Source organism: Siniperca chuatsi, linkage group LG12, assembly GCF_020085105.1.
Source record: "Siniperca chuatsi isolate FFG_IHB_CAS linkage group LG12, ASM2008510v1, whole genome shotgun sequence".
NCBI lineage: Eukaryota > Metazoa > Chordata > Actinopteri > Centrarchiformes > Sinipercidae > Siniperca > Siniperca chuatsi.
Window position 1 is genome coordinate 4482039 of NC_058053.1, and position 14416 is coordinate 4496454.

Here is a 14416-nt window from a genome sequence, read left to right on the forward strand (position 1 = left end):
GGAGAGATAAGCACATTTAGACACACACACACACACACACACACACAGACCAGGATATTGCCAGTTTGACTTAGGCACTTTTCCCGATAGTAGGTCTGTGCTGCTGAACAGAGACATAAATCCTGCAAATGCAGCCGCTGCTCCGTGTCTTAGCACACACACCCTGTCAGACACACACCCCGATATGCACACAGTATTCCTAATTAAAGCAGAAAGTGTTTTTAGTCAATGGCTGGTTGTCTGGCCACAGACACATTGAGGGTCTTTAGCATGCGTCTCCCTCTCCTGGGGTTGTGCATCTTCCCCCGTTGGCACTTTGATTGTCTCTGAGCCCTGAGGTGGTGTTCAGCAGGAACGAATAAGCACTTTACCTGCATTTGCCCTGAGCTCTAGCCAGTGAACGTTCAGCTAAATTGTTAGCAACAGCAGCTTATCGGGGCAGCGTGGTGGTGCAGTGACCAGGATGACTGTGCTATTAAGCAACTGAAGCTCTGCCAGGTGAGTTGACCCAAAAGATACTTTCCTTGAGAATGATAAACTTTTACATTCCTACAGTGCAGAAGCCAAGTTAAACTGTGTAGATTGACCTGAGTATTTTATTCTTACACCTGCAATAACAGATTTTTTTTGGCCACTTGGGGGCAACAGAAACAAGCTGACACAACACTGACATATTGTCATCTTATAAAACTGATAGGGCAGTAATCATTTGTTCTTCCGATTTGTCAATCGACTTATCGATTAATCTACATTTTGCAGCTGTAATAGCAAACTTGTTAGCAAATAGTTGTCTGTTTCCCTATCCATCATATATGGAGCAAAATTAGAATTCATTGGGAGTCATGTTTTTGGCCACCTGACGATTGTAAGTGCGATATTGACTCTCTTTTTAGCTCTGGTCTGTACCATGAAGCTCTTAGCAATGGACAGCTACCAAGTCAGTCTGAGTTTTCAATCTCAGGTACTAATTTCAGTCACTTTTAATATATTTATTTCATTAATCTAATGATGTAGTTTAGGCTCTTATAACTGTGATACAGTCAACACGGCATGTACAGTATAAACCAATCTAAGTATTAACAAACAATGTGACAGGATGTGGACGCCCTGTGCACAGTATTGTACTGCACACTAATGCAGTAACTAAGTGCCTCTCTGTTTATTTTACTATTGTTATTTATTCATATATCTGTCATATTAGGCTCTGTTGTTTTATGTACCCAGCACTGAGCTGCTCTTTTACCCTCCTGGCACAAAAGCAGATTGTTTGGCTGTGACTGCTTATGCCAAATACTCACTTCTTCTTCTATTTATGCCAATGTGGTTTACTTACATAGAAAATAGTGCAGAATGCAGAATGTATCTTCATGATGAGGAACTCTACGAAAAGATATCATATAGTGTCACCCATGCTGGTTTGATTGACAGGTGATCTGTGGGAAGTACAGTGCAGAAACCCTTCAATGATGTCTCCAGTTCTTCAAAGAGTAAGCCTGACAAACCCAAAAGGCTTCACACCATGTACACCATGTAGGAGTATTGTTGTTGTGTTCACGGGTCAGTGTGTTCTGATGCTGGGTGAACTGTCCTTCCTCTCAGTGTTACACAGCAGAGAGAACAGAGGAAAACGTGCACACACATGTGAGTGTTCTGCAAAGGGGAGGGCCCCGGGTCTGTATTGTTTTCAACAGATGGGAGTCACGGGGGTGGGAAAGGGTGTGTGCATGTCTGTGTGTGTTGGGGGCCTGCTGGAGTGTGTTCTTCCTCTGTCTGTCAACAAGTGAACTCCCCCTTCATCTAGCAGGTTCTAGGATGTCAGCCAAGATGACAGAACACACCCCTCTGTTTACACATTCACTCTCTCCTCATCTAGCTGTGTTTATCTTCTACATCTATCTGTCTGCTTAACTTTCTGCTACAGACCCTATTTCATCTCTTTATCTGTCATTTATTTCTCTCTGTCTCTTTACCTTCTCTGTCTGACAAACTTCCTCACTTGCTTCATTTTTATTTTTTGACTGCTGAAACCTTTAAAAATTTTTTTGAATCCATTGTAACAGGGTGCACAGCTTTGATCCCTCTCTGCTGTTCACCCATCTTCACTTGGTTCAAGGACAGTGACCTGACACCGGTTAATCTTCTTAATTGTGTAAGTGCCTCCTTGTCTACATTGGCTGTGGTTTACAAAATAAGACAGAAATGGTCAAGGTTAAAGAGGTACTAAAACAAATCCCACAAGTGATATGATTAGCCTTGGAAATATGCCTCCCTTTACAACATTACTTCTCACGCACACACTCCCTCCCTCCATTATCTCTGCCATACCTCCTATATTTAATAACTGTGCTCTGAACAAATGTCTTTTGTCTGATTATAAATATGGAGGCACTTTGTTCAGTGACCACCAGTGGGTGCTGCGGCTGCACTTGCTGTATGAACTACGCAGGGTCTTTTAGGAGTATTGAATAGTTATGATATCAAATCATGATATCTGATTTGCAGTTCTTTATTTCTAACCGCTTTCCATGTTATTCTCTCTTTTAAAGCAATTTGTGAAATTTGTAAATAGATAACTACCATATTAAATCCCTAACTTACAAATGTATCATTTTTCTTATGCTCTCTTTGATGGCTGTGCAGTTAATCCTGATGCTATATATAGAAGATATTCTGTTTATCAGAAATACTTGATGCATCATAGACTGTCACACTAGAGTGTGCTGACAGGGAATTGGAAGTTGACTTCATGCAAGAGAAGAACATAGTGTGCAATATTGTGACAGCTACATTTTCATCTGAGTACAACTAAGCTCTGCTGGACAACACTCAAGTGCACAGCCATTCAGTGACTTTGTGTTATGTTCCAAAAAAGCCTCAAGCAGTTATATACACTTTACTGTGTTAAGTGAGATGTAAATTTATTAAGTTAAATTACATTAGAAGACATTTAAAGCTGCTATTATCAATAATTTTATATCAACAATGGATCAGATGAGTCTGTGCAATGTGAAAGGGTTGACTCATAGTGATGAACCGAGAAATATCACCCAACACTGCAGTTTCCCTCAGCTACACAGAGCAGTTTAGCATCTTTCAGCTCGTTGTTTTGGCTTTTCAGCCCACACCTTTGCTATTTTGGTTCAGTCTCGCTGCTCTCATCAAAAAATCAGTTAATGCAGGTTTAAAGGTAAATACCACTAAATTCAGAATGAATCTCCATCAGGTCCAAATTTGTGAGAGCTCTCTTAGAGAGTTGGTTATGGTCACAGTTATTAATTTAACATATTACAATATATATCGATTCAAATCAATTCAATTCAGTTTTATTTATATAGCGCCAATTCATAACAGAAGTTATCTCATTGCACTTTTCCTATTGAGCAGTTCTAGACTGTACTCTTTATAATATTAATTACAGAGACCCAACAAATCCCACCATGAGCAAGCATTTGGTGACAGTGGCAAGGAAAAACTTCCTTTAAGAGGCAGAAACCTTGGACAGAACCAGACTCAATGGTGGGCGGCCATCCGCCGCTGCCATGTTAGGTTTTGATAGAGAAGGGGGGGGGGGGGGCACAATGCAAATACCACCTAGATTTTTTTTTTCTTTGATGTTATGGGTCATTACAAAAAAACTGGTGATCTTAGTTTAACAAATTAGTGCTGGAACAATTAGTATCGATATGCTAAGATTTGCTTGCTTTTTTCATTTTTTCATTTCATAGCATTGAAAATTCACATTTTGGCTGTGGGGTTTTGTGGGTGTGGGTTTTGTGGGGTTGGTCCCACAAAAGATTTTGAGAACTGAAAATAAAAGATTAACCTGTAATAAAAAAATGTTTGAAAAAAATGTTGAAGCCCTTAAAAGACACAGATGTTCAGTAATGTAGAAAAAAACAACAATGTTTTTGCAAAGTTCTTGCATTTCTCAGACAAAAAACTCCATCTGGAGTGTGTGTGTGTGTGTGTGTGTGTGTGATGGTTGGTTGAGGGGGATTACGTTTAAATGATTTCTCTCTAACATTGTCTCCTTTAGTGAATTTGTCTTTGTAGGGGTGGCCTGCAGGAAATACCAGGGGATTAATCCTCTGTGCCACTGGGTGAGTGTGTTTGTATATTTCTGTGTGTGGGTGGGTTTGTGTATTTATGTAGTGTGTAAGAAAGATGTGAAGATGTGTGTGTGTGTGTGTGTGTGTGTGTGTTGATGTATGTGAGAGAGTGGGGGAGAAATAGGTGGTTATTGGTGAATGTTTATGTATATGCGTACGCTGAGTTTGATAGTTTAAATTATGTGTGTTTATGTTGTCAGGAAGTAGTGGGCCTGAATTTAGTGAATTTTTGTTGTGTGAGAGAATCTTTGTGTGTATGTTATATAATTAGGGATCCATGAGTGTTTACAGGTGCATGTAGCCCACCACTGGGTAATGGTTACATTTGTGTGGAGGTTTGCAGTACTTGTGTGTGTGTGTGTGTGTGTAAAAAACCCAAAGTACCCACACAAGGGGGATAAAGAGTCACGCATGGGGCTAACATGGTCATTGATGAGCAGTGAGAACTTAATGAAGCAGCTTTTGCTTCCCGGCCCCTTTATGTTCTTTCTCTGTAGTAAAGGGTCAAGATGGATGAGGCTCTGTTTGAGGCCACTACTACTGCCAGAGGTAGAGCCTCTAGGACTACTTGTATTTTTTTCTTTGAGCAGAGAAAATGTGTGGGAGGCCAAGACGGAGATTGAAAATGGTAAAGGAGTGTGCGAGATGGTCAAAGGATAAGGCTGGTGATATTCTGTATTTTTATTTGCTCATGGTCTCTGTAAATAATATTATAAAGAGTACAGTCTAGACCTGCTCTATAGGAAAAGTGCAATGAGATTACTTCTGTTATGAATTGGCGCTAGGAAGACTCCTCCCTGAGGGCAGGGCTTAAGCAACACAGAGTAGCTTAAATTTCTGAGTTCTCAGACCATTTTCACAATTGAGAATGACTTCCGGATGGGAGCCAAAACGTCTTGATTCTGAAAACAGTGTCCAGATGACTATGACTGAAACCTTTTCTATAATTGGCACTATATAAATAAAATTGAATTGAATTGAATTGAAGGAAAAGACCAAAACCCACAATGAACTGATCCCACTAACTAAGTATTGTGTGTGCATCCAAAGTATGATATCTCTTATTTGTCTGTGATATAGAGCTCCATTGTTGTCCAAAAACTATTAAAAACACATCAGTGAACCACACTGTTGCCCTGGGTGACATGTTCCTTCATCACCATGAACACACACACTGTAGTCTATTTTGACTCAATCCCACATACACCGTCCTGCTGCTGGAAATACACACTAGAGTGGGGTCGGGTAGCTCTTTATTTATCCCACAGGGGAAATTTCAGTCTCACAACAGCAGATATATGTAAGGAATAGAAAATGAATAATAAATAATGAATAAATAAGGAATATAATAAAAATATGTATATGTAAACATATATAAATATAGTGCAAATAGTGTCCACATGTATAGTCAGTACATTATAGTACAGTTCATGAGGGGTGACCATCATGTAAGGCCTCAGAAACCACTGAGTTGGCTGAGACTGAAGTCATTACAGCAGTCGTCATTGTGTAGCCGAATGGCTGTTGGTGCTTGAAGCGCTCCTTCGAACACCTCGGTAGGTGAGACGCTTACTGAAAGTGCTTCTTAGGCCGTTCATCTCCTCACGAAGGGGATGAGATGGGTTCTCCAGTATGTTCCTTATTTTGGACCTCATCCTCCCCTCAGCCACCTCCTCCAGGCTGTCAAGGCGCACTCCTACAACAGAGCCCGCATACTAAATGTGTATTAATCCGCTGCTGAAAATAGTCCCCAACTAATGCACAATTTCCTCCTGTTTGAGTAACATTTGCAAAAAACTGCAATGACCTGCTGTTTTAGGAAATTACTTTTCCTTTTTGTAAACATTAAATTATATATTTGTGACCCGTTTTTTGAGATTTATCTCATTAGTAGCAAATGGACTTGAAGCTGAGTGCCACAGGGTAGGCAAGTCAGAAACTATTGAGTGACTCATTGTTGATTTTGGTCTTGTCATGGGATTTGTTCATCTGATCATTAATTTGAATCCCATCCAGAGACACACAATGGTATGGTGATTTATAAATGTACAATTTTATTCAGTGCACTCATTGGTCCTGCCATGATTTAAGTCACGTCATCATGAAAGCTAATAATTAGCCGCTGTAGATTTCAGTGACTGTGACTCTGAATTTCATTGTTGATTGAACGTATGAAATGGGAACAGGTGGCTGAAACTAATATTGTTACTTAAAGAACTTAGTATGTAAACTTACAGCTGTTGTTTGTTTCAATGGATACAGGTGTTGAAATTTCTGGAGAATTGTTGAAAATTGAGCATCAAATAATGTCAAACAATGTTGAGGAGAGTGGGTGTCAAAAGTAGAACTCAACTCAACTTTATGCAAATTTCAGGCACAAATTTCAGGCACTTTGAGCAAATATTATAATATATAGTTTTTCTGGCATCCATAATGATTCAGCATAGCATATTCACCCATCACATGGGTGAATACGGGGGAAGACAGAGTTTATGAAATATTAAAGTAGGCTCAATACAGAAATACACAGGGAAACTGTAAGACAGCGATGGAGGTAGGGGGAGGTGAAGTGCGACGGATGCTGAGCGGGACGAACAGGGAGGGGTGGGATCAAGGAATGAATGAAATTAAAAGTGGTGAGACTTAAGAGGGGTAAAGAGGGAGGGAGACATGGGATGAGAGAGAGAGAGGAGGGGCAAAAGAGATGTATAATAAGCAGAGCACCCCCTCCCCCTTTGCTCCCGTGGAGTGGTGGGGGCAGCCTGACCCCCCCCAAAAAAAAGCTTTGTGAAACTTTCCCCGGCAGAGGGGAAGAGAGCCAGAGTGAGCGCAGAGGAGAGGCAGTCAGGATCCAATTTAGAGGAGAGACACTAGGAGGAGAAAGCCAGTCAGACAGTGAGGAAGAGGAAGAAAGCAAGAGCCCGAGGTGAAAGAGTGTTTACGTCCAGGACAGTCATGGCTTTGCAGTTTTGGGCAACACCTCTCCTGGCTGGATTATACTTAAGGAAGCCCACTGGTCTGTAGCAGCAGCAGCAGCAGCAGCATCACTCCTGTCCGTCACCATGCCGTCTGTCTCTCTAAGCCTGCCAACAGCTCTGGCTGGACCAGCACGCACCTGGGTCTGCCTGTCCTGCATGTTCTGGGTGAGAAAACAGGATTTCTTCCCAGGGTCATGATTGATTTGTAACTGTCAGCACGAGACTTATGTCACATTTATGACCAGTTTGCAGGAGATAGCAGACCTCAGTGCATTACCTGGCCATGCAAATCTCATAACTTTTAAACTTCAATTGCATCATTTACGTTGTAGTAGAAAGATGAGTATGTGAGTGGTGCATGAGTGAGTTGAGCGACTGACAGAATCAGTTGATGATGCAGTTAGCCCCAATGCTTCGAGAAAGGTTGCCGGCTTATTCAAGGGGTGATACTTCAGACCAGTTCCATTGGGAAACCCTGATCAAATCAAGCTGGTCAGGGGATCTGTTGGGTGGTCTGCTTGGCGGGGGTTGGGTTGAGGGTTGGGACCCTGGCTGTGGGGGCCTTGGCACGGTGACACATTTGAATGAGGGAGATATTATGAAGGAGAATGGGAGGGTGCACGAATGCGAGACAGACTCTGTATTGTTTTCACCCTCAAGAAAAATATTTAGAATTTTCTGTTTAGCTCCATGCACAGACTAAAAACGTGTCTGCTCTGACTCTGAGTTGAATTAAATGGATCTCCTGCTCTATTCCCCTCAGTCTCTCTTTCTCACTCTTTCCCACTCCCTCACTCCCTCTGTGCCCCGCTCTGTCTCGCTCTAGGTGGTTGGGACACACAGCTATTTTTGCTTTCTCTTGTATAATTCAATCTGCCGCGCATTCCCGCTCACAGTGAGGGGTTGTTTGTGCACTTGTGTGCCCTCTAAGCTGTGATGTGGTCAGTGAAGAACTGTGTTCGTGTGTGTGTGTCCACGCTAAAAGCATTGTGATCGTGGTCTCGACATTTGTCTTAAAACACTGTGAGTGCTTTTCCTAATTTGTGCTGATATGAAAGAACATTCCAGGCTCAAATATACAACATTGCATGCTGCTCTCCTCTTTTTCAGCTGAATAGAGGATGAAAGAGGAGACTAGTTGAATAGACCATTGAGATCCATCCTTCCCCATTCGGCAGTGGTCCTTTGGGACATGACTGCACATCACTGGCAGAGCTGGAGTCCTTGGCGAGGAGACTGGATAATCTTACAGAGCTCTTCATCAGTTAATTACCATTCTTTCTTTTGAGGAGCGGGAGGCGAGGTGAAAGGGGGGTCATAAAAGAATCTCAAAGCCCCCCAGCTAAGCTTTGGGTCACTGATTGACTGCATCGAGCACTGTATGACAAAGCGAGCTCACTTAAGGGGGTGGGGTTCAATCTGAGCCCCTGCGTTAATAGCAGGCCTTTGTTTGGCCCTAAAACAGCCTTAATTTGGGCACACCTTATTCCAACAGATTGGGGTTAGGGTTACGGTTAACACTGACACTAACCCTTCTCTTAGAATTTGCTTTTCATTGCAAATAAAAGATGAAAGTTACAAAAATTATGAAATGCTCAAATGGTAATATTTCTTTCTGATGATATATTGCTGTACTTGTACTAGACTGATCAGGTTTGCATAGTATGGACCCAGACATACTCCTTGGGCAGCTGGGAAAGTGAGTACAGCTGGAAAAGCTGTTATGAAGCAACAGAGAAGTAGAAGAGAGCGATAGGAACAGGGAGAAAGAGCATGTGAGAGTGAGTGAGTACAGATGCAGGAAACAGACCATCTCCATGAACTAGACAAGATCTATTCCTTAGCGTGGTTTGAAATGGGGAGGGTTTCCTCTTGTCAAAGCAGGATAGTCCTAGATGAAGGGAGATTTTTCCAGTATAGGAGGAGAAAGAAAATGCTCAGGGAAATATAGAAAATGACAGGAACAACTTGAAGGACAAAGGAAATGAACAGAAGATGCTCTGGGCAAGATCTGTTGGGCAAAGTAAGCACGGATGGCTCAAGAGGCCTTGAAAGAAGACCTTCGGAAGAGTGCCTCTCCTCCACCAAACATTGTGAATAATTAATGAATGCCAAATAAGGGTTTTAGGGAGAGTTTTATCAGGTTTCTCTGAAAGGACCATGGAACCAATCAAATGTCCTCTACCAGCTCATTGCTGAGAGAAAGTGTAAAGGCCATGCAAATCCTTGTGATATTCAAGAATAGCAGGTTATGAATGCATCCAATTATTGTGGCTTTTGCATCAAACAGGTGTAATTGAAAGCATGTGTGCCAGGCTATTGCAAAGGTGTGGGAAGCGGTGGTCAGGTGCCTCTAATCCAACAAGATGCTCTTGTAGGAAACACTGCCTCAGATCGCTGCCTCACAGTTGTGTCAATGCAAATATTGACCCTTGGCTAATCCTTCAGAGTTATCAGGGTTCAAAAAACTCCTCTGGATGATCGATATCCATTAATGTACACTCAGTCCATCTAGGTTCAGAGTTGGGTCTCAAAAGGATCGCTTTGGGAAATGGTGTCATCTCAGGAATGTTAGGTCATTGGTCTTTAGTTGTCTTGACTTGAAAATAGACAAACCCCAAACCTGTTGTTGCTGTTTCAGACTGACTTGGATCCTTAACTTCTACCTCTGAAAGCAGAACATGTGTAAAAGTATCAGGGGGTCTGAGCTCTCAGCCCATTCTACTGATTACAAAGGTCTTATTTCCACTATTTCTACCTAGCGTATTTGTTTATCTTTGAATCTTTACTCACATCCCCTGCACCCATCTCCTTCTCCACCCTCCTTTTTCCGCTCTTGGTCTGTTGCTAGTTTGATTCTCCCCCCCATCCGAGTTCCTGAGATTACCTCTGATTTGAGTTGAAAAATGTTCCACATGTGGGGCCCCTTTGAAATACGGCAACATTTCTGTAATTGTAACATCTGGGTTTACGTTGCCCCAATGTTTTTCACTATAATGGATTTGCCATGCAGTTGTTTTCCGGCTTGACACTCACCCAGTTGATGCCATCCTGGGGAATTTTGCAACAAGACTCATGCTATTTCATCTTGGTTGCTCTTTGGATCTTGGTTGAAAAATCTTGAACAACAGAAAGGGAAGTTTAACCCTTGCTCAGTTGATTTATGAGAGTTGTTGGGCTTTGTGTAACCCCTCCCACCCACCCCTTTGGTTCCTGAAGAGACCCCCAACTTTGTGCACGCTTCACTGGGCACAATGGCTTTAAACCTCCCATGCATGGCCTTCTGGCTTTTCCTGGAGGGAGTTTTGGGATCCAGAAATTTTACTGGGTTTTAGTTTCCCCATTTTGCTCTCCCTGATCCAGGAATATTGACTTATAAACTCAGTATTGGTGATATCAGTTTCTCCCAGCTCCTACTTTACCACAGATGAAATAAATCAAAGTGGTATATAGTAAATTCATTGGATGCACTGATAGCCAATGGCCAGATTTATTGTATATTTTACACTTATTTTTTCACCCTCATACCTGCTGTCATTTCTTTTCTGTTAATTCATCCCGTAGATTAGTGATTAATGTTGGATGTAGATTTCGCATTGCTTGATACAGACAGATAAAACACATTACAATACTTGCCAGAGCAAGAGTGAACTAATAGCTCCCTCATTTTTTCCTCTCTGTTATGACATCTAGTAATATTGTCTCTGTATCATCTCTGACATCATGTCCCCCTAACTCCTGTCTCGAATTTGGTGCAGTACTACATCATGTCTCTGAAAGGCTTTAACCAGCTTGGCCCCCCAGAAAGTAGTAGTACATTAAAAATAGTCCTTTTAACCTCTGGTTATGTCCTGTGTCACATGCTTAAATTCTGTCAAAGGTGGGACATGACATCACGAGGACACATTATAGCCAGATCAACAGTAATAAATAAAGTCATGGCATTCAGAATATACTGCACCATACCTTTAAGGCTCAATAAGTTATTTCATGTCATGAGTTTTTTATAGCCATTATTTTACATTTGGTTTTGTTTGTGTTGAGTCATGTATGGCAAGCCCACACAGTTTAAAGATACAATGGCAATGTTTTGCATGACAAGCAATTTTAAGTCTAGCCATTTGTATTAAAGTATTATAATGGACTACAAATATCCCTTTTGTTTTGACACTAGAATGAGTTAAAGTAATGCTGCAATCTTGATGGATCCTGGTTGGGTTTTGTTGCATTTTTGTAAAAATGTTGCCTCACAAAGATCTCGACAATTGCCATTAACTGTGGCATGAATATTTATGGTTCCCAACAAATGATTACTTATGATTTTGGTGACCCCTCTGGTCAAACTTACCTTTGACCAACACTTTGGTCAAAGGTAAGGTGGTCAATTTGTTGCATTCAACACTTTTGCATCGCACAGTGTAATGAAAATTTCAACTTCTATAGGCTGGTAGTGTTGATTTCAATTTTAGCCTTGTTTTTTTAATTCCATTTTTTTTTATAATTCAAAAGGTAAGTTGTATTGGGTAGTAACTAGGAAGTTATTCTATAAAATCACAAAAAAGACACCATTATTGTGAATTGTGGTAAAGCATACTATAAGGCACCAAATGGGTGGTTACTAAATTAAGTCTTTTGTAAAGGCATTTTATCTTGGTTTGTGTAGATGTTTAGAGTGGACTTTGTCTCATAAATTTTCAGTAGTGATGTAATGGAAACTCAGTCTTTATATCCTTAGCTGAACATATTAAAACATGTTCTACAACATATTCTGTACTTTTTGTCAGCCTCTCTGGGTTTGCTGCTGTTCTTAGATTTGTTCTTGTGGGCAATACATTTATACAGGTGACCTTACTCAAGGAAATGCCTGTTGGACCCCTGAGAACAAGGAAGGTCAGAGGTCACTGTTAGAGAAGTGAAACAACTGTGGGGACTTCCTGCAGACTTTGCTCTACAGTCTGGGGAGGTGGTTGGACCTGGTAGTAGTTAAACTGGACAGCTAACAGGAAGCCCTCTTAATACTGGAGCCGCGACGTTGCAAAACAAATCCCCTGCAATTTTGTTACGCAATCGACAATGATGTTAATGATAGTGTTTTTGATAACACAAGCATTGTTTGTGTTTACTTGGTAGTACAGAAATCTGTTGCTGCTGCTCTGCTAATGTGCTGCGCATGCTGCGCCTCCTGTGTAGACATGGTGTCAGTGTCACTAGGCCTCCATTCAACTGAGTGGTCTATTTTAACCACCTGCTCCATACACCAAGCTGTGATCGCTGTTTCAGTAGTTATTAGCTGTCATATATTAATGCACCATGCCAATTTGTTAATTGCCATTTGTGGCCATGGTGGTAACTGTATAGCAAAGGTTACATAGTGTGGCTTTAAAGGTTTAATATCTTGTTTATCAACCCCATGTAAGCCACCTTATATGGCTATGCTTCACATCTCGTGTGCGACAGAGTCATGATAAGCCAAAACATTCCTTACATGTACATGTACACACAGCAGCAAATCACAAACACTAATCAAACCCAGGAAACATGTCACTTTTTTAAATGTGATGCCAGAACTTGAGCTTGTGTGCTTATGTGTGAGTGAATATGAGAGCTCTGATATCATGATACAGCGCTTAACAGCTGTGGTGTTCGGATTGTTTGAGGAGATCGAGATCTCTCTTGGCACCGTTTCTCCAATCTGTCAGTCAAGGGCCCTCACCAAAGAGGCCCACAGAACTTGTTAATGCCATGATAACCTCTAACTCTGGATGGGATCTGAGACCTCCCGTGGATACCTATGCATTCAAGTGTGAGGCCAAACAATGCTCATTGGAAGTGGCGCTGACAGCATCCTGCTGCGCTGCCTGTGCATTACTCCAAAGAGGACGGAGATTTGCATTTGAGGGTTTCAGGTTTATGATTCTTCTAATTCATACTCAGTAAGTTGACTTAGTTTGCAGTATTGTCAGTGCCACAAGTACTTTGTTGGATTTATTTGAATCTTCCTTATTTTATGTATTTCAGGCATTAATCCCGAAATGATTTTTATCTTGTTTGGAAGAACAGAAGAGGCACTCTACAGGAAATTATGAGATCTAATAATAACAAAATCCCTAAAAAACATGTCATCCCCATCCTTCCCTGAGAACCTTTTGGTTTATGGTTTTAGTTTCATCGGTCTCGTCCAAGTGCCTGAGTCTCTGCCAACCCAGCGCGATATGGAACATGTGATGTTTTCTCTCGGCAGTTTCTGGCTGTCTTTGATTAACTGAATCAATGCTATTGGCAAGGGCCATCCCTCTTTCTTTTATTTGGGGCTTGTAGCCATCTTTGTTCCCCATGTATAATTTATTTTCATAGGCTGCTATATCACAATACTGTGAGAGAAGGTTCAGAGCTTTGTTTTCTTAAAACAGAAAGCTTATCTCGGGCGATTTTGAGATTTTCACATAACACAAATGCAACAGAACTTTTATGGGTTGCTTATTATGTCTTTATTTTAAGGTTTCAAAACGCATACCTGAATCCATGCCAGGAAATGACAATGTAATTGTGTTACAACAATAATAACAAATTTATTTTAACTGCACAAGACAAGTTCTTTGGCTTATAAATGTTGGAGAACTTGTGCGGACTTCAGAAGAAAGTGGTAGAACAAATGTAAACGGACTGTACTTATACAGCGCCTTTCTAACTACTCAAAGCACTTCAACTATATATCTCATTCAGCTCATTCATACACTGCTCTTCAAGTATCTAATTATTCACACACCGAGTGTGTTTGGGAACTGTGTCCTGCCCAAGGACACTTCGACATGTGGGCTGGGGGAAGCCGGGATCGAACCCGCCAACCTTCCAATTGGTGGAAAACCCGCTCTGCCACTAAGCCACGGTCGCCCTCGTGATAAGACATCTGGGTTATAATAAACAAAGCTAACAGAGCTAACAGAACGTTTGTGTAGCTACATAACAGTCACGTGCTCATCATTTGCCATCGACTCAACTTGGACTAAACCGAAGTGTGCGTACAGTACAAAGCCGTCACAGATAGTAACATATGCTAATTAGCACTAAATAAAATGGCGCTAAAAATAAAATGAAAATTTAGGAACATCTTTACCAAAAAACAAAAAAATGTTTTTGACAGATTGTGAATGAGTACCAAGTCCTGACAACCAAGACAAGATGACCACTCTGGTACTCTCTCAGTGCCGCTGATGGTCTGGGAAAAAGACAGGATTCCCCCCCCCCCTCTTCACTTCTGGATGACTGAGTAATTTCCTCCCTGGGATCCACCTCGCTGAGATGAAATGCATGTAGAGAGTGCAGTTAGAG

At 41.4% G+C, this 14416-nt stretch overlaps 1 protein-coding gene across 27 annotated transcripts in view; it reads left to right on the forward strand.

Annotated features, from left to right (window-relative positions):
- The window catches only part of tns1b (tensin 1b), a 164869-nt gene that overhangs the window by 26388 nt on the left and 124065 nt on the right, over window positions 1-14416 (forward strand). For 2 of the 27 annotated variants that reach the window (XM_044217989.1, XM_044217990.1), the window contains exon 1: window positions 7141-7252. The exons of 24 other annotated variants lie outside the window; for them this stretch is intronic. Coding sequence is in view for 1 of the 3 variants with exons in the window: in XM_044217970.1 (XP_044073905.1) it covers window positions 7172-7252 (81 nt within the window). In the remaining 2 variants the exon portion in view is untranslated. Of the gene's footprint in view, window positions 1-6914; window positions 7253-14416 lie in introns of those variants that run through there. One more of the 27 variants, XM_044217970.1, reaches the window with a different exon arrangement.